This window comes from Gouania willdenowi, chromosome 6 (assembly GCF_900634775.1).
Source record: "Gouania willdenowi chromosome 6, fGouWil2.1, whole genome shotgun sequence".
NCBI classification, from domain to species: Eukaryota; Metazoa; Chordata; class Actinopteri; order Blenniiformes; family Gobiesocidae; genus Gouania; species Gouania willdenowi.
The window spans coordinates 10,721,402-10,747,266 of NC_041049.1; the positions used below are offsets into that span (position 1 = coordinate 10,721,402).

The 25,865-nt window shown below is 39.3% G+C and overlaps 1 protein-coding gene across 2 annotated transcripts in view; it reads left to right on the forward strand.

Moving 5' to 3' along the window:
* The first annotated feature begins 4,063 nt into the window (after window positions 1–4,063).
* chchd3a (coiled-coil-helix-coiled-coil-helix domain containing 3a) overlaps window positions 4,064–25,865 on the forward strand; it is a 100,991-nt gene continuing 79,189 nt past the window's right edge. Inside the window, exons 1-4 of one of the 2 annotated variants that reach the window (XM_028449048.1) lie at window positions 4,064–4,302; window positions 7,305–7,703; window positions 7,962–8,166; window positions 20,720–20,813. In XM_028449048.1, the coding sequence (XP_028304849.1) occupies window positions 4,225–4,302; window positions 7,305–7,703; window positions 7,962–8,166; window positions 20,720–20,813 (776 nt within the window). In that variant the 5' untranslated portion in view covers window positions 4,064–4,224. The remainder of the gene's footprint in view (window positions 4,303–7,304; window positions 7,704–7,961; window positions 8,167–20,719; window positions 20,814–25,865) is intronic. The other variant, XM_028449049.1, reaches the window with a different exon arrangement.

A 25,865-nucleotide genomic window follows, 5' to 3' on the forward strand; every position in this document is an offset into this window, starting at 1 on the left:
TATTGCAAATAATATGATTTATGGCAAAACAAGACTTGTCCACTGCAGAAATTGCTGCAAAAATATTGCACCAAAGTGGGAGCGGGAGTTTTTCAGCAAGACATGTGAGGAGATTTTGCACAGAAAATGGTTTAATCCGACTCACTGATATATCTATATCTATATCGATATAGATATGAATATATATATAGATATACATCAATGAGTCGGATATAATATATGTTATATTTGTGCAATATATTTGTAGCAATTTCTGCAGATGACAAACCTTGTTTTGACATTTCAAAAATGATTTTGCAATACGGTTCCAAAGACATTTTAAACAGCAGGCAAAATATAGAGATAGTTCATATAATTTGAAAAACAGCAGCATCCTCATATGTGCTCTTATTTTGAAAAGAACAACTTCCAAAATGAATTTGTTGTTAAAAAGTCCCTTTAATTAAGCATTTTCTCCATGAATGTTTGTGATAAGCCTCTGTGTTATCTGTTTGGTATCTTTTATAAAAAGATATATCATGGTAGAACAATGTAAATAACAATGTAAACTGTAAGTTTTTTTTTTTTTGACGTGCACATTTAACCTGAAATCATCCTGAAAATCAATATGTGGTAACGTCGTAATAAAATAGACGAATGATGAACTGAAATATCTTACTGGTCAGGGAAACAATTCAAAAAGCTGCATTTCATGGAAGGAAATAAGTTGCCAGTCCATCTCTTAGGGAACAAAACCTGATTCACTTCATCTGTTAATAGACGGACAAGGTTACGATATTAGTCGTGAAAAATGTACAGTAATCATAAGAGCTGGCAAAACAGCATGCCTTGTCTATTCCAAGTAAACATCACAGATAATGGGATATCTATGGATGTACGTGTTTCTTAATGTTGTATCTGAGTTCTAAATTAAATTAGCAGGAATTTATGAAAGATGAAAATCAACACGGGATGGTTGAATCATCAACACTGAAGTTTTGATCAGTTATATTCTGTAATTCTCCTTTTATTTTAACTGCAGCTGCCTTTCCATTTCAGGGTCTGTCATTGTTTTTGTTTTTTGAACACTGTGAAAACCATTTCCACATCTTTTCATTTTCTAAATTGAACCCCCAATCTGCTGTGACACGTTTTACACAACTTTCACCTTTTCTCATTATTTGTTTTCTTCAGTTCTTCAGTGTTTTTTTTTTCTTTTTTCCTACATATAGATTGAGTTTAACTGTCTTTATATTTTAAATGAAGAAAAACAATGCATCTTATCGACTGCCCAGGATTGAGAATAGTCTCCTTAATTGCTTCATTAAAACTGAGCAATTTTGTACAACTTATTGCTGAAGACTTGGAGCCATTTTCTTGTGTTTTGGAGATACTGGGGTTGGAAGGGAGAAGCTTGGAGTGTTTATTGCCTCAAGATTCACTATTATCACAGGTAGGGCAATTGTTATTAGATTAAAACCAGTGTTAATTCACAGCTTTGACATGCTGTTGACATCACTCTTATTAATTTGAACTTGTAACATTGGCCTGTTTTGTACATCTTCTTGAATGTGTGCATGGTTTTATCTACACAGCCATTGTAAACTGACAGCAGGTGTGAATTTGTCTTGATCGCCTTGTCACTAAATACAGTGGGGGAAAAAACTATTTAGTCAGCCACCAATTGTGTAAGTTCTCCCACTTAAAAAGATGAGAGGCCTGTAATTTTCATCATAGGCATACCTCAACTATGAGAGACAAAATGAGAAGAAAAAAAAAATCCAGAAAATTACATTGTAGGATTTTTAATGAATTATTTGGTAAATCCCTCGGTAAAATTATTATTTGGTCACCAACAAACAAGCAAGATTTCTGGCTCTCACAGACCTATAACTTCTACTTTAAGAGGCTCCTCTGTCCTCCACTCGTTACCAGTATTAATGACATCTGTTTGAACTTGTTATCAGTATAAAAGACAACTGTTCACAACCTCAAACAGTCACACTCCAAACTCCACTATGGCCAAGACCAAAGAGCTGTCTAAGGACACCAGAAACAAAATTGTAGACCTGCATCAGGCTGGGAAGACTGAATCTGCAATAGGTAAGCAACTTGGTGTGAAGAAATCAACTGTGGGAGCAATTATTAGAAAATGAAAGACATACAAGACCACTGATAATCTTCCTAAATCTGGGGCTCCACGCAAGATCTCACCCTGTGGGGTCAAAATGATCACAAGAACGGTGAGCAAAAATCCCAGAACCACACGGGGGGACCTAGTGAATGACCTGCACAGAGCTGGGACCAAAGTAACAAAGGCTACCATCAGAAACACACTACGCCGCTAGGGACTCAAATCCTGCAGTGCTAGACGTGTCCCCCTGCTTAAATCAGTACATGTTTGGGCCCATCTGAAGTTTGCTAGAGAGCATTTGGATGATCCAGAAGAGGATTCGGTGAATGTCATATGGTCAGATGAAACCAAAATAGAACTTTTTGGTAAAAACTCAACTCGTATTTGGAGGAGAAAGAATGCTGAGTTGAACTACTGTAAAGCATGGGGGGTGGTAACATCATGCTTTGGGGTTGTTTCTCAGCAAAGGGACCAAGACGACTGATCCGTGTAAAGGACCTGAATGAATGGGGCCATGTATTGTGAGATTTTGAGTGAAAACCTCCTTCCATCAGCAAGGGCCTTGATGGCTGGGTCGTTCAGCACGACAATGATCCCAAGCACACCTCCCGGGCAATGAAGAAGCATTTCAAGGTCCTGGAGTGGCCTAGGCTAGCCAGTCTCCAGATCTCAATCATAGAAAATCTTTGGAGGGAGTTGAAAGTCTGTGTTGCCCAGCAACAGTCCCAAAACATCACTGCTCTAGAGGAGATCTGCATGGAGGAATGGGCCAAAATACCAGCAACAGTGTGTGAAAACCTTGTGAAGACTTACAGAAAACGTTTGACCTCTGTCATTGTCAACAAAGGGTACAGTACAAAGTATTGATATTAGCGTTTATTATTGACCACATACATATTTTCCACCATAATTTGCAAATAAATTCATTAAAAATCCTACAATGTGATTTTCTGGATTTTTTTTCTCATTTTGTCTCTCATAGTTGAGGTATACCTATGATGAAAATTACAGGCCTCTCATCTTTTTAGGTGGGAGAACTTGCACAATTGGTGGCTGACTAAATTTTTTTTTGCCCCACTGTATATGAAACCATGCAAAAGGTTTTAATACTTCCAAACATATATATATACATAAATTACTTTAATGTTTTGCAGGCTATACATATATATATATTTATTGTTAGGATTTTAACAGTGTAGAAGTGAAAGTGGCAGGTATCATGCACACTTTATTGTCTCCATCAGTTAGACAATAATAGTGTCTGCGTCATACAGGGCATCCCCCAATCATAAGACATGCTCTAAACCCAGCCAATCGGCAGACTTAGAAAATAAATAAAAATAAATAATTTATATAAAAAAACCAAACATCTCTAAATTACAACAATATTTTTTTAAAAAAACAACAACATCAATACATAAATTAAGTTGCTATAAAATGAAAACAGGTTACAGTAAAATTGGTTTATTAATTCATATAAAAATTGTGTTTTTATGTACAGAGGGGACTGATTATTTTGGAATTTTTCAAAGATTGTGTGTAATTTCTGTGCTTTAGTAGTTTTTACCTCATTTAGTGAGTCGTAATACAATTTGAAATTGTTTTAATAATAATAAAAAAAAAAACTGAAATTTGGGGATTGACTTTGAAATCTGAACAACATAGCCAAGCAAAGAATTAAAGCTCAATTCATCATTTTCATTGTCCGTAAGAGTCTGTGAAATGACTTGGAAATGTCTCTATTCCATTTATGAAAAATTAGAGGGCATTGTATATATGTATTTATATTTTAAAAAGTGTGCGTGTTGAACTTTTTTTTTTTTTTTTTTGCTGATGAATTTCAAATACTACGTCTTTACGTCAAATATGACGCTCGCTGAATATTGAACCAATCAGCGTCTCTGATGCAAAGACGGCTGCCGCTTCTGTCCAATCAACGTTCTCGTTGTTCAATATGCGTCATGCTAAGGAAGTGCTGCCCTGTCAGTATCAGTGCAGTGTGTAGGTCTTAGCTTGTTGTAGCTAACCTAAAGTAAAGTGCACCCAGAGCTGTTGTGGAGGTCTGTTTTTCTACTTTTAATGTAAACACTGCGACAGTCTGCGGTCTGACGATGGGAGCCAACAACACCCGCCGAGTGTCATTCGAGGCAGACGAGAACCAGAATATAACAGTGGTGAAGGGCATCCGGGTAGGTGACATGCTTTAAACTGAGCCAAACAAATGTTATATAACTGCTTTAATCCCCTTTAAGTCAGCCTATTAAAGTAAAAAAATGCCCTGAGAGTGTTACACGGCTAAAGTATGGGAATAAGGATAATTCTTAAGTCTACAAACTTTTTTCTATCATTGAAGCATCTGCAGTAGAGGTTGAGAAGGAAGGTTCAGTGAATGAGACGCTTGCTTACATTAAATACCTTTACTCAGGTGTAAAGAGTACTGATATATATCCTACTCAAGTTGAAGTACTCTTACTTGATTTAAATTGCACTCAATTACAAGTAAGTCATACAGAAAATACTCAAGTACAAGTAAAAAGTAGCTGAATTAAATAGTACTCAAAATAAAAGTTACTAGTTACTTTCACTTTTGGTAATAAATCTTCCCTTACATACAGTAAACATCTCATTTATAAATATAAAAAGGAAGAAACCAAGTCTTGTATGATTGGAACTTAATTTATTTTCCACAAAGGCATCTGTGTAAAATGAAAGGTTTGTCAAAATGTAAATAAAAACAAAAATAACGATAATAAATCAAAATGTTAAGATTTCATTTATTATTATATAATATTATTAAAGAAAAAAAATAAATAAAAAACTCTCTGGAAGTACCAATAAATACCAAATAGATACTTGGCTGTCTATTTTAATTATATTGTGGTTTTGAATTATTAACTAATGCGATTGGATAGTGATTATTGCAATTAAGAATTGTAATATCACATTTTTTTTAAATCAAAAAATTAAAATGGACTCATACACTTGTTGAAACAATATGAGTCATAATTCAAAAAAGAAAACAAAAGCATTACACATGGGGTGCGTTGCCTGGCATCTGGCAATACGATTCGTATCCCGATACATAGGTCATGATACGATATATCATATTAAAGTGCAAGGCGATTATTGTGATTTTTATTTTCTATATATGACTTAAGAAACAACTAATCTGTAAATGTGTGCACCTTCATGAGAATATTATGTATTAAATATATTTTGTTGGCATATTTTACACTCAAAACATTGGCTTTAACAGCCATGTGCCAACAACTTAAAATAAATAATATACATACAATCTGCCTGTGGCTTTTAAACCAGCTTTGACTTTAGTGCAACTTAACTGAGGTATATGTCTAGAACAACAAATAAATGCAGAAAGTTAGTACTTTCTTTTTAGATTTTATTGAAAAAACACACGCTGGTCAATATGCCCAGGTTTCAGTGCACTTTTTTGTGCAGTTACATTCTCCTGCAGTGGAAAAGACTTTCCTGGTTAAATAAAGGTTAAAAAAAAAATAATAATAAAAATCGATATGGATGGACTTAGAATTGATCCGAAAATTGCGCAACGTAATATTGTGACATATCCGTCTAATCGATTTTTTTCAGCACCCCTACCTGCACAGCTCAAAATCAGTCACTGACATGAAAGTGCACGACACTACATGTAGTGTTAACCTATGACTGCATACACAAACACGGTTAAAAAATAACATTATTTCTTAAGAATGATGCTGAGAGAAATATTATATCACAACAAATCATAAAAAAATCTATATTTTTTTCCCCACACCTGCTATATTACATAATTCAGTCTTAATTGAGCCTTTTGTCCTATAGTTGTGAGTCTGTCTTAATGGAGTCCAGCTTAGTTGCATTGTGCATCATATTGTTGTCCTGTATCCCTAATCTAGGGCATTTAAGGCAACAACAGTTCAATCTCATTACTGTCTCTCTAACCTTTACTGAACCCTTTTTGGGGTGATACACGCCACACATTCATGAACACGATCCAAGATTTGAGAGCAAAGTGTTGTGACTTCTCGCTGTCACTAGTTGTCTCATGACTTAGCTCGCTGATGTTAAATATAGATTGAAAGACTTTTGCTGATTGGACAGCTCATTTGTTAGCATGACTTTGCTTATTATTACCTTGTAAAATGTAATAATAATGATAATAGTACAGGGTTCCCACTGATCCTTAAAAAGTCTTAAAAGGCATTAAATTAATGAATCCAAAGTTAAGGTCTTAATTGTTATTAGAATCTCTTAAATCCTTGTTACAAAAGTCTTAAACTATAACACATAACAAGTATGATTTTATGATTGTAATTAGTCACATTTCAAAATAATTTAAAAAAAAATGTGTAAACAACAAATTGCCTGTCCAACAAATATGTTTCTTAATGTGTTTTCTTAATAGTTTTTATTTTTTGTATTTTTGTTGTTGTTTTGTAGATTTTTGGCTATTTTTATTTTATTTTTAGTCTATTTTTTTTGTGTTTTACTGTCATTTTGTGTATTTTTGTATGTTTACTTGACACTTGGAAAAAAAAAAAAATGACCCTAACGCTATGTAATTGATGTGGCATTTTTCCCCCCAATTATGTTCACTGAAAAGTTGGTATTAAATTTAGTTTCAAATGGCATTAAAAAGTCTTAAAACGTCTTGAATTTAATTTGACTAAAGCTGTAGGAACCCTGTAATAATAATTTTTCTTCTTATCAACTTCCTGATCTTGGCATTGTTGTAATTGTTGATCACTTTTGTGATTTTAGGGGACTTCATTCAACATGTCAACATAAACAACTGAATGCACAGGAAAAGTGTGAAACTTTTGTGAGGACTAAAGATATGGGCAGCCATTTTCTTCTTCTTTTTTTTTTTTTTTAAATATAAATAAATAAATTGCTCTGAAACCGTTTAATATGTTTTAGTGGAAAAATCTTAAAAAAACTATTCTAGTAGCATTTTTTGTTAGCTTTTTCTAAAGAGGAAAACATGTTATCTTGGAACTTATATTTTATAACTTCCTGCTCCAACACACACACACACACACACACACACACACACACACACACACACACACACACACACACACACACACATATATATTTATAAAAGAGTGAAAACAGTTGTAGCGTATTCATCTCCTTCATCTTGAAACTTTACTTCTTCTGCTTTCTTCAGCTTTCTGAGAACGTCATCAAACGAATGAGGGAACCAGAGGAGCCTCCAAAGAAACAGCAGCCTCCCACTCCTCCTCCACCAGCGCCCACTGTTGCTTCATCCCTCCTCCGACCAGTGCCTCCCCTCTTTGACCCCATCACCTCCCTGCCTCCTCTTCTTCCCTCTCCTGTGGAAGCTGTTGAACCAACACCACCTCCTCCTCCTCCTCCAGTCCACTTTGTGACAGAGACTGTTCCTCCTCCTCCTCCTCCTCCTGTGGAACAGGTAGCATCACTCACTATCCCCGACACAGTGCCCCCTGCTGACCCTGCTGCTGCTGCTGCTGCTTCTGCTTTTGAGCCTGTAGCAGCATCTCCTCCTCCACCACCTGCTGCTGATGCTGCTCCCGCTGTTGAGACGGTAACTTTGCCAACATTGCACCATCCTCTTACCCCCCTTCCCCACCCTGTTTCAGCTGAGGTGGAAGTGGTCATTCCATTTCTTCCACCTCTTTTAAACCAATCCCTTGTTTCTCCATCTTCTGTGATTGAACCCATCGCTTCTTGCTCTGCTTTTCCTGAAGCCATTCCCTCTCCTCCTCCCCCTGCCATCATAATCAAACCCGTCACCCCTTCCCATCCTGAATCAGAGTGCATATCTTCCCCTCCTCTTTTGAAGCCTGACAGCAGCTTGGCCTCCCAACCCGCTGAGCTAATCGCTGCGCCTCCTTTGCTTGAGTTTACGGCTCCTTCTGAACCAGTTGCACCTCCTCTTCAGCCCAAAGAGGAACCTGTTTTCTCAGCTCCAGTCCCTAAGTCTGAGCCAGTGCCTGAGCCAAGTCCAGTTCCAGTTGCACCACTGCCACCACCACCAACACCACCAGGTAGGTGATACAGGTGATGCACGTTAACTTTCAAAGGTCACATGTAGGGCTGGGCGATATGGACCAAAACACATATCTCGATAGTTTTTCTCAAAATGGCGATATACGATAATGCTGAACGATTAACCTTAATCGCATCAATATTGAGGGTTAGGGTGAATCATTGACGGAATCATGGAATCGACTAATGAAAATGGAATCTGCCGTTGAACGAGGAAATGGACAGAATCGGATTGAAACGCCATCACCGCGAGGAAAAGGAAATTTTTTTTATGGGGAAATGATTTAGGGACCGCTTATTATGCACCGCCCACCTCCCTCCTGTCCTGGCTGCTTCAAATACAGTTTAATCCACACTAAACACCGTCTCAACTGCCAAAAAAATACGCAAATTGTCACAATGCCCGCTTAACTTTAACGTGTCTGTGGATCTCCGTCCGTTTCTCATGTAGCGCTGCATCGCTCCGTGAAAACGTGAGCAGCTTTAATCAGTTTCACCTTCTCAGAGCATTTAAACATCTCATCAGAGCTACAGAAGATCTGTGGGAAAAGTTGTTGTGGACAAGAAGACCATTGATGCTAGGGATTGTAGCGTCTAAAACATCATAGGTTAATGATAACTATAGCTTCTAATACTCTGGCCCCTAGTGGTGAAATAACTGATTCATCCTTGTTTCCATTTGTTTTTGTTTAATTATTAAATTCTGGAATTATGTCATCAGGATTATTTAAATTAGGTTAATTTAAATTAAGTTGATCAAAACTTAATCAATCCTGTTCAGATTCAGTAAACCATTGATCCCTGAGTGGAAATTATGACATTAATGCTGCTCTCATACATTTTTATATGACATGAATAATTAAAAAAGGAGCAGTCAGAACAATCCATGCCAATACAACTTATATCTACCTTAAGTTGCTTGCTTTATTTTTGACATATATTTTTGTTTGAATATAGTTTTTTATTTATTAGTATTTATTTTGTTTCTTCACAGGAGTTAAAAACGAATATTAATATTTATTAAAATAAACGGAATTTTAAAATGAATGTGGAAAACATGGAATTTGGAAAAAAATAAAACGCATATGCATTTAAATGTATAAAATATTGAAAAAAAAAATCACAAATCGAATCGCAATATCTGTCACAAGAATCACAATTAGGTTTTTTGTCAAAATTGTGCAGCCTTAAGATCATTTGAATTCAAATTAAGTCTGACCAGAAATACATTTCTGGGATAAATTTGCTAATGCAAAATGCCAAACAGACACATTTCTTTTATTAACAAACATCTGCACAATATGGGCCACCTTTGGCTTTTTCTGCTATAAGGGACAGCACGTGTGAGTGAGTTCTGTAGTGTGGCTTGTTTTGGGGAAGGCCTGGGTTAGGAAGGACACTAATCCATCTAACTGTGCTTATCATGCTGTTCTGAGAAGTAGTGAAAGCAGCTACTCTGAAAACGAGTATCTTAATACAAAGTAAGCTATTAAAAATATGGATATTGATAATAGGTGAAATTGTAATTTTCTAAATCGCCAAAATAGAAAACTTGATAAATTTTAAATATTGATACAGCCCTAGTTACATGCCATGTTGGGAAAATAAATAGAGCATACTATTGACTTGCTTCATGGCAAGTTGAGATTTTGTTTATAAATATTAAATATATTTCACTAATGGAAATGGTTAACCATTAAGTTATCAGTAATTATACGACATGTTTGTGTTACTGATTGATCATTTTGTTTTGTAAACTCGCCAAGAAGACGTGTTTGTTTTGCCATCAAAAACTATATATATATTATAGGTACTAGGTAATGTATATTGATCATTAGAAATCAAATGAACTAATATAATCCACTTAATATTTTCCTGACATTTTGGCTTAGGACGTAAAGATTGACTGTTATTGGCTGCTGATGAGAGGTAATCAATAACCAACACATATCCAATTCAGAACCATCAACAACTGATAAATCTTACCTGATTTCAAAGATAAACATACATCAATTCTGAAAGTTCTCTTTTCAAGATATGAAAAATCTATGATAAAAAACAAGTAACACTTTTTTCCTTCCATTGTGTTTGTGTTGTCTATTTATACAAATGATTCAGCAGACAAAACATCAATGAGCATATTGATCAAAGTCAAACAAAATAAAGTGCTTTAGTTCGGGAGTCTTCCACCCCCGGGGCCTGGGTCGGTACAGACACTCACTAATTTCTCCGGTCTAAGTAAAAGCGTGACAGGTATACATTTAAATCAATTGCAGGTGCATTGGGGAGGTGAGGGTCCTGCGTCTACCAACCCACGTGTTACAACAAACATTTCCGGCATGAAAGAGAGAGTATCTGAATGCTCTCCTCTCTGCTCTAGACTGTGACACTCCCTTTGGTCCGTGGAAAAGTGAGCGGTATAATAGTGGTCCGTGGCACACAAGGCTGGCTCTTATGTATGTTTCCATCGCAAGTGCACTCTCGACTACCACCTAGCTGCACTGGCCGACTCCACAAAACAGACGTCTCCTGAGACACAACAGACGCTAACAGCAGCCATGGATTCCTCGGTACAAAAACCCGCTCTCAGAGCCTGGGGGTTCGGTAAACACAGAGGCTCGGTCAAGCTATAAAAGTTCATTTTCTTTGGACTTGCCATGTCGGGCAAGATAGGGGTAATGATAGCTTGCCATATAAATTTCACTTGCCAGTGGCAAACGGGCAAGCATAAATGTCAAACCCTGTGATATACAGAATGGATAAACAACAGTACTCAAGGTTTTACTGTAGGTTTGACTCCAACCAGCCATCAAGTTATTGCCACTGGCAAGGTATCTTACTGACTTTATTGGCATCTGTCAAAGCTGCAGCTCTTTTTGGGATGTTCCCAGCCTGCAGAGTTCAAAATATCATATGTTATATATATATATTTATCTATATATATATATATATACACGTTGTGGAAGGAGGAAAAAGCAGTGAAACAGCAAGAGGATCACAGGCAACCCTCTCCATATGAATGCATGAGGAGAACAAAAGTCTCCATAGTCTGATTAAGAAAAGGTGCTTTTATAGTGCAAGATGTTAAACACAGTCATGCCAGTTTGGTTAGCAAACTACAACCAAAATGAGATCTGCCAAACTTGAGTGAAAGATCATGGTGGATCTTTGTTGAGCTATCAATATATTGGTACAAATTACATTATTTTCTGTTTTGTGAGAAGTATTTATGTTAATGTTACACAATGGAGTGCACATAGGCTCTTGTATGGATCTTTTTAGGGAAAGATAGACTTAATTCAACATGAAACCGGCAACTCGTTCCTGTAAAGTCTTTGCAGTGCAAATCACCTAATACCATGTATGGCTTTTGATAATAACTCCTTCATTGTACAATGTTTGGGTACTTTTTGTAGTTGCATGGTTAATTAAAAAGTATGAGGTTATGCGTAACAGAACATTCCAAGGTTTTACTGAAATATTCTTCAAAATCAATTTAGCTGGATTTAATTGTGTGGGTGTTAACGTTAAGCCACCATAAGCTTTTTGCCTCCCACTTTTTTTATGCAGATTGTAATTAGTCTTCATTTTCATGAAGAAGTCTCATAGTCACCGTGGTCATATTATGATTCATTTCTCACCTCTAACCATTAATGAAATGATTAATTCAAACTCAGGACATTGTTAATTAATTAAAGTTTGGATTTCCAGTTTTCCATTATGCCTCGTCACTTTTTTAAGCCAGAATGATACTATAGCAATACTTCTTGTCAGGTAGGGGTTGGAGATACGGGCACACACACCGGTAGCTGGTTTTTGGTTTTTATTATCCGGTTGGCACACAGTTTTTCAGTTTAGTGGGCAAGGTTAGCTCAATTAGCTCAGCTTCTTTTCTCCTCTGCAGGAGTGCATGCTGCTGACTACCGGTAGCTTGCCCATTCCAGCCACTCGCCTAAAACATTAAAAGCAGGTGTGATTAATCACATGTACTGCACCTGCAATTAATCCTCAACAGAGTACCTCCCTGAATCACTTCCCCTTGATCCTTTATGCCTGGTAACACATGCACCTATCAAAGATAATTATTATTAATTTCTATTGTTCATGAAAGCACATTCTACGTGGAAAAAGAGTACGAACCTTAGCCAGATGCCAAATATCCTCTTTCCTAGATATTTGCAGTTACCTGGATCAGTGATCCTGATCATTCTCACTTTAAAGGGTTGTAAGAAATGTCCATCCCCATTAATAACACTGCAGTAGGTCCAAATGTATCAGCACCTTTGTGTAAAAAATCATGATGAAATGCGCAATCCAGTTTGCAAATCCCGGTAATGAACTCATTCACTGCCAGCCATTTTCAGAGCAGCCAACCCCTCAGTGCCAGGCGTTTTAGATGATTTTCACTGATTTTTCAAGACCCACAGAATATTTTGTCCTATGACAATTCAAAATCTGAAACCTGATTCTGAAAGATTAGATTCTCTGCTTTCATCCGAACATTTTGTTTCTAGCTTGTTTCATTCTTTCATAATCAGCAGTTGAATAGAGGCAAGTTTCACACAAATCGCCAGTTTGTGAAAAAACCTCAGTGACTTTGAAGCAATTTTTTTTGCTTTAGGGACACCTCAACTTTGGTTTAATTCTATAAAACTACAAAATCAACACTGAGACCGGGCTTTTGATGACAACATTATTATTATTTTGCTATCTAGGTCAGAGTTGAATGGATTTCTTACTGTATTTTGGCATTCCTCCAAGTCTCATTCTCCACACAACTTCCTCCTTCTCCCGGACATACCAAGGGTCACCACTTGCCCCGTTTTTTGATCGTTTTCTTTCACCATCGCCACACTTTCAATAGTCCACTTAGTTCCACACATGCTCTGGTCGAGTGTTGCCTGCTGTGAACTGCTGGGAACTTCAGCATTAACTCTTGTAGCGCCATTTTGTCTCGTAAATGCTTTTCCTCTTCCTCTGAGTTCTGCCCATCACTGTGATCTCTCATCCAAAGGTGCGCTGCTGCCATCTACATGTCACCAGTTGGTCACTACATCATTGTACAAGTTAGATATTCGCGGGAGACCTTCGTCACACTGTCTCCGAGCAACTCCAGCCGAAAAACACAATTGCACTCCACTTTACTAAACCAAATAACGTCTATAGACGTGAATGGCACTCAATGAGTTCAGGAACCAACCCGACATAACGAAGTTAAATTTTGCCAGTGATGAGAAACTGATCCAGAATCAGTATATTGATCCAGATCTGCTCCAAAATGGAATGGAATCTCAATGTTATAAGGTCCATCTTTGGTTAAATTATTGTCAAAATCCGGTAAGTACTTCTGACATAATCCTGCTAACAAACAAACAAACCTCCTTGGTGGAGGTATCAATAACTTTACTTTAGTGTACCAATGACCATTAACTTGTTTTATGTGCTCCTGTATGCCTTTATTGTCTTTTAGCTTAGAGGCAGTTTATATTGTATGGGTAAGGCACTAAGTATAGAACAAATGGACATATTTTCTGTCAATTTCAATTCAAATGATCTAACATGACTACTTGTAAAATATATTTTTTTAAAACTACTAACCAATAATGAACCTTATTGCAGTGTGGTATTGTTCAACCTTTGTTCTGCAGTTAAGCCTGACTCATAACCATAACAGGCAATTGTAGTTTCACTATAGGCAGCTGTGCCCATCAGAGAAAGCTGTCAAAACTTGCAGGTTCAGAGAGACTGTAGCTCAACACTAAATCGGGGCCTAATTAGTGCACACAAGAGAGCGCCAACTTTAACTGCTCAGGTCACGAGATTGATGAATATTTTATAGACCAGTAGTTTTTTAACGCATTTTTTTCTGTTATTTTATTTATTGAGTTTTTATTCTTCTTCACAAACAAAAGCGGGTCTTAGTTTCCTACAGGAAAGTTTGAGTCTAGTTGTAGTCGGTGTGGGCGTCTGTCTTTGTCTCATTAAACATCCTGGGGAGGAAGGACATTTGAATGTCAACTGATCATTACTCAGTCCAGAGTGTGGGTGCAGGTTCTTCATAAGATGGTATCTAGGTTCTGGGCAGACTTGTCCATCCTTGACTCTGCTCATTTAGTAAGGTAATTAAAAAAGGCCAACTCGTGCAACGGCACACCGGCTTCCGTGATTAAAATGACACTTTCGCAGTTTTTACACAACAAACCTCCTGTACTCATTAAGGGGATGTGTTGGCGGGAGTGGGTGAACATGTGCTACATTTTTACCTGGCTCAGTCACTTAAATAATACCAATTTATGTGTATGGTAGTCATGTTTTAAATTTTGTGTGTGACAAATGTTTCACACAAAGGCAGTGTCATGCCATACTACGTTTTCTTTTTTATTGCCATCATGATGGTTAAATAAGGATCACTATAGCTATTCAGTTTGATCCTGAGACTCGGAAATATGTGAAACAATAAGGATTTGTTGAATTTACCAAAACATTAAGAAGAAAAGTAATTTTTTACAGTATTTTTTTGCCCGACGAAAATTTATACCAATGGTTTTCAGTTTATGAAATAAGGCTCTATCTGGAATGCTATAGAACTTCTGAAAAATCTTCAGCACAACAATGACATTAATCTGATCTCAGTTTTGTCATCCAAGGCTAAACTAATGAAATGACATTGAAAAACAGTCGGCGCTCTCGTTGTAAAGTACCACAACTTTGTCAAAGTTTCCTGAGTACTTGGTGTCCAATTTATTGCCTGAGGTCCTACTGAATATTATGCAAAGTTAAAAAAAAAAAAAAGAAAAGACCAAGAAGAATGTTTTTCAAAAGTCTTTGAACCACTGTACTCAGTCCCTCAGTATGCCATCATAAATGCACAACTGTAATGGTATGATACTAAGCACCATCTACTGACTCCTACAGGTCAACACGGTTTTCATGGTAGATCATTTATGTGGATCAATCTGACTTTTTTTTCTTTCGAACATTCCATTATCTCCCGGTAAACCCCGAAGTTTTGGCCAAAGTGAGTCAAGGCTGGAAATCCTAGAAAAAACCTTAGATTTTGGGCAGTAAAGATGCACCCAGTCTATACTATAAAATATCTAAAAAACAATCTATGCTATGCTAGCTACCTACTCAATACTCACTATACATTTCTATTCACTATTCTCTAAATCCAACCTACTCACCACAGATTGCAGAGTTGACAGATGCTAGTCTTTATGGGGGGGCGGGGCCAACAGTAATGTAACAATCCACCAAAACGTCATCACCTCCATCTCCTCAGCCTTCATCTCTATCAATTGACAGCAAAATGTGATTGTAGTAGGTGGGTCCATAGAGGGCACTCGCTCTTCCATTTTTACTAAAAAATATGCCAAACTGAAATACTAAGAGTTGGACAAGAATCAATCAAAAATACTAAATACCAAATATATTTGTTTTCAGCAGAAAAAAAGTTTTGGTTTTGGGGTTTGGTTACTTTTTAAGGAACAGTGATAATATTGCCAAAAATTGTAATTGCCTTCTTTTGGCACCCACTCATGTTCGAAAATACAGGGTGAAGAAGTGAGTGATGTGAATAATTATTAAGGATGCCACCTGTCCCCACCCTAATGACCATTCTGTGAGAAAATAACCCTCAAAATGTTACTGGACATTTTTATGGGTGCTGCTTTTCAGAAATGGATAAAATGCAGAGAAAGAGCTTGGATATCTAAAATATCTAAATGCAACCATAAAATCTGTTGGTTTTTCATGCAAGATCAAAACAACCAAAATAACAATAACTCAAATGTAATTTTTGGTTGAAAAGATGTACAACAGTGTTTCACTTGGAGCATGGATCTTATACTTTGTTGTTCTCATTTTAATACTGTTTATTAAAAAAAAAAAAAAAAAAAAACTATCGATCTGCACCCCTTCAGATAAGGAAGACCCAAATTATTGGGGATGCAACTTTAATGTCATTATAACTCTGTTGTTCCATCTTAATTCCTTGGTTTTTGTTCCACAATGCTAATGCTATGTTTCATGAGTTCATGTATGTCTGTAGTGTATTTGTGTTTTTGTTTTGTTTGTCTTTCATTTAGCGGAACAGTCACCGTTTTGCTTTATCATGACAGTTTTCATTGAACAGCAGTTTTGTGACAGAGTTCCTCTGGGCATGAATCATGGTATTTATCATTATCATTTACTTTTCTTTACGTATTGAAAATAAGTTACATAGTTTTTTGCAAAAGTAGCAAAATTAAAATTTGCCCCTAGATATGAGCTTCATGAGACAGATGTTGATTATATGCAGTCATAAGAACTGGGTATCAAGTATGGCGCTCTCAGCAGGTCCACCTTTCTAAATCCTGCCCCAACTTGGTGTGTGTGTGTGTGCGCTGATTACACTATAGTCAAGGTTGGACCTCCCACACCTCCAATGGTCTATAAATATTCATGTGTCAAAGCCCACACACTTCTCCGGACTAATAACCTGCCTAAAGATGTCTCCCAGGTGCCAAGGAAAGAGAACTGGGAACAATGGATGGAGCGTTGGTGTTAAGAAATGTGAAATTGAAACACTTCTCATCTTTTTAATTTTTTTTTTGATAGTTTTCTGAAATTGAGTGGATTGGGTTTGATTCCATCCTGACACATTAAATTAAATGGATAAGGCTGAATTAAAGAAGATTAGATGACCACAATAGCACCAAAGCTGTAAGGGCTGGAAGCTAACTTGTTTTTTTCCCCCTCTCTTCTATTTGTGCATCATGAAAGGTGTGTGGTGACTTGACTGAGTGCGAGGCAGAAACGTGAGAAAGTGGTAATGTTGCAGATTATGCCCTCAATGCAGGTCTTAGGGTTAATGAAACTTCTGATGAGAAATGCAATTTACCTTCATCTATTATCGCCATTGCCTCGACACTGCTTCACAGCTCTCCACAGGGTTTTCTGATTGGTGGAAAAAGAAAAGGAAGGAAGAAGGGGACATGTTGACGAAGATGATGAGCTTTTAATCTTTTTAACATTTACATGTCCTACTCAAAATTGACACGGGGCTTCCTTCGATCTGGAATTGTCTTTGACCTAACCAGCCTCTCTCAGGAACCCCAGACAGTGTTTATCATATCACAGCTTCTTCTTTGGCTGGCCCATCAGGCCTGCGAGCAGCTTAAAGCCTTTCTTTCTGCATGGCTGGGGAGATTGTGGAATATATGAAGAGCTGGCAAGGTTTTCTCATCTTGGTATTATTAAGAATGTACTTCTTGTTCACACACTATATGAGAAGAGCTTATAAAGTCCTTGTATTGAGTACGGTAACAAACCAAACAATAAAATATGTGCATTTTTACAGTTCAAGGGTTTGTTAGAATTATTAGATATTATGTTTTTGAGGCGTTACAACTCGGAAAGGTAATTGGCTTCCCGTGTCCTGCTCGGGGAAAAGGAATTTAAGGATAAATAACTTTCAAAGTTTGCCAGAACTTCTGAATTGGAACACAGGACCTAAAGTCGTCAGGCTCAACAAAGAATACCGCAGGCACTTTAAAGGGTACTTGTAGTGAGTTTTTAATTATAAGCTAAATCAAAAGATCATATGTAATACTAGCGGTTGAGTCAGGTTACTTTCTTTAAAAGTCCAAGGAGCCATTGGGGGAAACAATAACCCACTTGTCTCTGAGACATAGTGGCGGCCTTTATACTGACCTTTGATGTCAGTATTGAAGTTGGGCCGTTACAGTGTGACGGGTGCTTCTCTTGTCCTCTAATATATCTTCCCAGACTTGTCTCCCAATAACTTCAGTGTAATATGCAGTCCAGCATTTCCTACACCGCCTCCGGTTTTGACTCATATAATATTGCGCGATTACATGGGAATTAGCGGAATTTTCTATGTGATTCAACCATGGATAAGTGCACTATTAATATGTGAAATACAATTTTAAAAGGCTCAGATCGGACAAAACATGGAATCAGCGGAAAGTCTGGTCCCCCCCTGAGTCAGAATATGTGCTAGAGCCGAAACGCACAATTTTTGTGCCAAAAAAAAAGAAATGCTAATTTTGTCGAAAATGTGGTATCAGCTGACAGGGTTTATTCACAAGTCCGAATATGGGCTCTGTTTTCGACAAGAGTCCGAAATGGGCCTGAAGTAGATCCTGTAAGGTTGGTGTTTTCCTCTGCCAGGGGTAACCTCGGACAATGGATGGAATTACGATTCGCCTTGAAATATGAGCATTTCATTTTGAAAATAATCTGGATATTTTATTTTGTCTATCTACTACTTCCTGACCCGTACGGGCCTATCTTTGTCAAATTTATTTTATTTATTTATTTATTTATTCAGTTAAAATTGCTGCAGCACAGCTCCGGCGTCCGGCAAAAATAGACGGGCTGCATATTTGCTGCAGAGGGCTGCTCCAGTGGTGGAAATTGGCGCATTGACTTTAATGGAAACCTATCTGCTGCATTGTGACACTGCAGCAGTTTTGGATGTGGCGCAAATTGGGGGTGAGTCAATTCTCTCTCCTATCACCCGTCTCGCACAGCATGACCTACGTTACGTCTCGTTTATAACTAGCACAGCTGACTGCCGGCTGTGGCTGTTCCAATGTGCAGCAAAAAATCTCAGTAACAGCTTTAGATACGTCAAAAGTAGCTAAGTAGCTCCAACGCACACCTTGTGTTGTCTTTTGTAATAATTTTAAATAAGATACTAAAAACCACTATCTTCTTCCAAGTTGTATTCGTCAACTCTGTTTTGAGAAATAATTAGTGATTATAGCTGACGGCCAGACCGAACAAATACCCCTGAACGAAATCCATTTCTCTGAAATAATTCACTGTTCAAAAACTGATTAATTAAGAAAGTTTCACACAGTAACTGTTGAACAAGTTTCCAGATAAGATAAGTGACACTCCGTGCATTAATTAGACTATCGTGTTTTAATTTGGAATTGCAGTATTTGCTTTCAGACAGTTGCCCTTTTCTTGAGTCTATACAATGAAACTCATGCAGCGATTGGAGTTAAAATCCCCAGGGAAAGTCATTAAACCATAAATTAAATTCCCATTGTAGTTAATGAGAAAGTTAAACCGATTACTTCAAGAGTTTCCAGATATTGAAAACCATTATAAAGATATCAAGCCACGACAAGCCCTGTGTTTCAGAGTTGAAGGGGGGACAGATATGAAATTATGAATATGATATAACCCTTTCCATAAACTATAAATTAAGAAGGGTTACTAAACCCAATTCAAAAGCATTCCTTTGATTTGTAGGCTTGTGTTTATTTTATTCCCCCACGAGAAATAAAGGACAGCTTTGCATATTTCCTGCCTTTTTTATTCCTTTGCCTGGTGTTAATCTCATTTAGCTGGAATTAGGTTTTTGTGGCCTGCTGTTACCACATGTAACTGGGTAATAATAGACTCTGACAAAGAGGATTATCCCATCTAAGTAATGCAGTAGGAGGGTAATCTTGACAGTCTCCGACACTTCCCTACATCGCTGCAGTTTTTGCAGCTCACCGCGTGGCACCACTGCTTTCATGGCACGTTTGAGCCTGGTCACCGGCTGGCATCTTTACTTTAATGATTAAATACACACCAAGATACATCTATGTTGTCTCTGACATTAATTTGCAGGGATAGTGTGGTTTTCAGGTTGGTTACTATGTGTGAATTGAGTTCATAGCTTCCTTTTTTGTTCCTCTTTAATATCACTTCTTATTGCCAAAAGATGACACATTTGTTTGTAGATATCTATAAGCAATTTAGAGTGATGATCCACTTGGGGAAAAAAGATCCAAAATGGATAATCCTCATTTACTTAGGCTGTGTTTGAAATGGCACATAAAGATATCCGATTGGTTCTTTCCACTTGGACCGAATGGAAGGAATTGGTCAGCGTTTTTACACTTTTACAGCTGGTGCAGATGTATTGACGACTCTCAGGACCATTTCACTCAGTATTTGTCTCTCTTTCATTTTAAAGCAGCAGTCCTTATTAACTTTGTGACTTGCCAAAGTCAATAGTTTCACCCTCTTAAATATACTCAATGAAAAGATAGTGAAGTTTGAGCGTGAATTAATACAGATTATAATAGTACAGCATTGTATTATAGTATTAAAAGAAAGTTTTTATTCATCAGCTCAAAAAAATAAAAAATTAACAGATGCATTGGGGAAAAAGATATGTTCTCATAATAATAGCACAATAACAATTATATGATAATACTAATAATAAAATATGGGAAATATCAATAAAAAGAAATTAATTTTTAATTTTAAGAATCCCAAGTCTTAACTTGGGACTTGGAATCAGGAGCCATTAGCTAATGTCAGAAATACAGACTGACATACAAAGACGGAAACAAAAATCAGCAGGGCATCTGTTGGAGGAGTTGATGGTATACTGTAATTAGTGAGACATACACACGTCTATTGCCAAATCTCGCAGTTAGACAGCAAAACATTCAAAAAACCTTTTTCAAACTGATGTGACAGTATTATGCCACCCAATAGTTAACCCCATATTTAGTTTGTTTGTGGCTCTGTTTACAGTGGATGAAGAGGCTCTGAGGAAGACGATCACTGAGGAGTTAAACCAAGGCTTCAAGCAGGATAGAGCAAAGGCAGAGCAGGAGCTGCAAGCATGGTAAGCAATGCATGTACTGTGTCGAACTATCACTGTAGATAAAGGCTCTTGTTTATAGCCTTGTACTTTGGTTTTTGTGGTGCAATATTTTGTTTGAATGCTTTATAGCAGTGGTTCTCAACCTTTTCAGCCCTTGACCCCCAAAGTAAAGATGTCAGAGACATGGGGACCCCCACTCTACCTGAATGTGGTTGAACATAGACATGAACATTGAAGAACAGTCATGTGGAGGCAGGGCCATTAATAAGGGGAATAAAGGGGATTGCTTTTTGGGGTCCATCCATAAAGTCAGCAAAATGATGGTCCATTGTTCTATGAATCTGTGATAACCACATTTATTTATTTATCCAAATAATATCCACTGTTATCCAAGAAGTTTATTATTATTTGGGCCATGATAAATAGTCATCTTAAAGATGAAAATCCTTGTTTTAATCTGATATAAAATGGTTTAAAAGTTACCAAAAATGGTGAAAAAGGTGGTGAAATTGAATTTTAAAAACCACAGAAAATGTTTAAAAGGTGCAAATTAGAGTGGCCAAAAACGAACAAAAAAAAGTGTCAATATTGGCTTAAAAGTGGCAGACATGGGGGACGGGGGTTATTTAAAAAGTAGGAACAGTTATTTTAAACTAACAAATAATGGGCATGAAAAATTGTGAATATGCTTAAAATTGGCAAAAAACAAGCATGAAACATGGTGAAAAGAGGTTAAAAGTGACAATGGTTCAACATATGTGACATTTAGTGGAAAAGTGGTGGAAAGGTTTTATGAGTGACAAAAATGTCTAGAAAGTGAAAAAAAATGTGCAGAAAAGGCAATGAAATTTGATGGACAAGTGGCAGAAATGTGAGTAATGTATCAAAAATGCATTAAAAGGAGCAAAAATATGGCAAGAAAAAATGATGAAAATAGATTACAATTTGGCAAGTTTGGTGCAGGCCAGAGCTCACTGTAAACATGGTGATGCTGCTTTTAGTTGTTATGCTGCAAAGAAGTGTAACAAACTACCAGCAGAGCTCACGTCAGCATCTAATGTGAACATTTTTAAATCAAAGTTAAAGGCTCTCTTTTTCTCTACTGTGTATGATTGAGGGGGAGATTTTTGGTTATGCTGTTGTTGATGTAATATGTATGTTGATGATTTTAAATGTTTGTACTGATGATTTAAAAAAAAAAAAAAAATTGTTGCCGACTTTAAAGCTAGGGTAGGCGATTTTCTTTCGATACACTTTTTAAGTTTTTGGTTAAAATTGTCTTTGTCCTGATAGAAATTAAGATCTTATGAGTTCTGAAAATCTGTCATTTGTAGCAGCTGTAAACCTGTAATAACTTTAGGTTATATATATATAACCCCGGTTCTATGAGTAATCTGAGTGAGATGTCTCACTATGGGATGAAACCTCTGTCTGCATTCCTCAGAAGCATTTATTTCAATCTCCCAATCCTGATTGGTCGATGAAGTGCGTCCGTCCGCTGGGGGAGACCCACCTCCTATAAAAGGAGGACACGGACAGGCGCACACTGTTCAAAATAAGCGCCTCTTCACCTTGTTCGAGCAAGAGGGGTAGTCTGGTGAGACATCTCACTCATATTACTCATAGAACCGGGGTTATATACATAACCTAAAGTTCTATTTCATAATATTTCGTGAGATGTCTCATTATGGGATATGGAAACTCCCGTAGTGCAGACATCGAGCGGTACCAGCCCCAAGGCAGAAGTCTGATCACATCAGGACAGTAAAATCGCCCGTGCCACACACAGGGCGGAAACGTCCAGCATGTAAAAGCGGACAAACGTGAGTGGCGAGGTCCAACTCGCCGCCGCACAGATGTCCTGAACAGACACTCCCCTGAACAAAGCCCAGGATATGGCAAGACCCCGAGGCGAGTGTGCAGGCAGACCCGTAGGTTTCTGCAGACCCTGACACGAGTAAGCCAAAGCAATAGCCTCCGCCACCCAGTGTGACAGGCGTTGCTTAGTAACTGGCTTCCCCTTACAGGGATTGGCCCAGGAGACGAACAACTGATCGCTCCTCCTGAGGCCCCTCGTCATATCCATATAAGTGCGGATTGCACGAACTGGACGTAACACATCCGGCCACTGCTCACCTTGTGAGGCAGAAAAGGCCAAAAGGTAAATGGGAGAACACGAGCCCACAACCTTCGCCGCAAAAGCCGGGTTGGGTCTCAGGATGATCCTTGCATCACCTGGGAAAAGCTGAGCGCACGACGGATGAACCGAGAGTGCATGGATGTCACCAACCCTCTTGGCCAAAGCCAGAGCCAGCAACAAGACAGCCTTAAGAAAGGCGAACTTCAGGCCCGCCTCCTCCAGTGATTCGAAAGGAGGACGTTAAAGTCCCTCCAAAACCACCGCCAGATCACATGGTGGCACCAGTGATCTGGACACAGGGAGGAGCCTACGTGCCCCCTTCATAAACCGGCAGATCAGCGGGTGCTGACTTGCCGATTTATCCCCAAAGCCAACGTGACATGCGGCGAATGCCGCCAAATACACTTTCACAGTGGAAAGGGCTTTGTTTTGGTCAATCAGGTCTTGTAGAAATGACAAAATCACTCCAACCGGGCACTGAAAAGGGATGTGGTTCCTCTGGAGGCACCAGCCCTCAAACAGCCTCCACCTACAGTCATAAAGAGACCTAGTAGAGGGGCTCAGGCACTCTGTATGGTGGAAATCACACTCCGTGACAAATTGACAGATTGAGCCACTCAGGGGCCAAGTCCACAGCGCCAGATGGTCTGGACACGAGTGGAAAACTGTGTCCCTCCCCTGTGGCAACAGATCCCTGCGCAGGGATGTGCACACAGCAGCCGGTAAATCTCCGCCAGCTAATGCACGGCCGGCCACAGTGGAGCCACCAGGATCAGTGTGTGTCCGCATTCCTTCACCCTGGACAGGGTAGAGGGAATCAGAGCCAGCGAGGGGAATGCGTAAAGTGGCGCGCCCCTTGGCAACAGGTCGGCGCCCACATTCATGATCCCCGGAACATGCGTCGCTCGCAGCGAGAGCAGACGCCAAACACTCCACAGGTACAGTCTGCGTGCCAGTGACAGCAACTGACGAGAGCGCAACCCGCCCTGACGGTTGATGTACACCACTGCTGTGGTATTGTCCATCCTCACCAGTATATGATGTCCCCTGAGAGATGGAAGGAAATGGATCAGCGAGAGGAATACCGCTGACAGCTCCAAGTAATTTATGTGAGCGCGCTGGAGGACCGCATTCCAACGACCCTCACAGCCCCGCCCTCGTGGGTCCCACCCCAGCCTGTTAAGCTGGCGTCCGTGGAGACCACCTTCCTGGACGTAACGATGCCCATAGGGACCCCTTCTGTCTGGAAGCCCGGGGCAAGCCAGTGGCGCAAAGGCGCGCCGCATTTCGGTGTGACCAAAACTCTTCGTGCGCCATGACGCACAAGATCAAGCCCATGTGAGGCCACCCACAGTTGGAAATGTGAAGGCGACTGGGGCGGATCACGAGGATGGAAGAAGCTATCAACTCGAGTAAACGAAGACACAATCTGAACCGAACAGACGTGCCCACCCGAAACAACCCAAGACACGCCCCGAACGTCTTCACCCGCTCCAGTGAAAGACGCGCAGTGAACGATACCGAGTGCAGGGACAGATCCAGGAATATTATTTCCTGTGTAGGGGACAACACATTCTTTTCCGCATTCACCACAAATCCCAGATTTGACAGGTGATCCAGCAGAATGCGCATGTGTGCCCCGGCTTCAGCCTCTGACGGTGCCAAAAGCAGCTAATCGTTCAGGTACATAGCCAGACGAATGCCCCGCCTCCTCAGCGGAGCGATCGCAGCATCCGTGCAGCACACAAACACCCTCTGGCTCAACGAGAGGCCGAACGGGAGAACGTGGTACTCGTAACACCCCCCCCCCCCCAGGAAAGCAAACCATAGGTACTTACTTGTTAGGGGGATATATTGTCGACAGACGTGAACCAATCGTTCTGACGCACCAGACACAGTAGGGAGGAATGCGTGAGCATCCTGAAGGTGTATTTCCTGAGGCACTTGTTCAGGGCCCGCTGGGGTCCCGGACCCCCCCTCGTTTGGGGACCAGACAGTACCTGGAGTAGAACCCCTCCCGAGACCGAGCAGGAGGGACCAATGAGATTGCACCCTTGCGCAGCAGGGATGTGATCTCCCCCTGTGACACACGGGCCCACTCTCCGTGAGCTTGAGAGTGATTTATGCCAGTGAAACAGGACAGATGCAAATTGCAGCCTGTAACACTTCGATATCGTCCGTAATACCCAAGGCAGAGCCGCGAGCGCTCTCGATCTCTCTCTATCCTCAGGGAGAGAGATGTCAAGCGCTCTGGTATACCCACCGAGAGGAGCCATACACAGAGCAATGGCGTCCTCTCCCGGAGGCAGACCGTAAACGACCGGAGAGCCCAAAAATGGTGCGACGGCGCCCCCTGTCGGAGGCCACCCACACAGACCGAGGCAGCCTAACCGTACAACGGTGGAGCCCCCTCGCGATGCTGAAAATGTAAAGAAAAACGCGAGATAGCTGAAAGGAAAAGAGGTGGTTGAATGGTGCGCACCTGTCCACGTCCTCCTTTTATAGGAGGTGGGTTTCCCCCTAGCGGACGGACGCGCTTTACCGGCCAATCAGGATTGGCAGATGAAATAAATGCTTCTAAGGAATGCAGATAGTGGTTGCATTCCATAGTGAGACATCTCGCAAAATAATATGAAATAGAACTACGACCAATGGAAAAAAACGAACCGTTTTCTTTTAACCAATCATGTCTCCATCTCAATCTCAATCATGTTTGCTGAGATTCTCTTCTTCAGCAGCTGTGCGAGTGCATGTGAGTGAGACAGAGCACAGAAGGGAGGGGGTTAAAGGCAGAGCCATCGGGGATGCTAAATTCAAAATCATGCTAGCTTTTGAAAATTGCTGACCCTAACTTTAGTGTTCTTATTGATTTTAAGCTGTTTAATGTTTTCTGCTGTACTTTTTGATCATGTAAAGCACATTTCCCTTGCCTT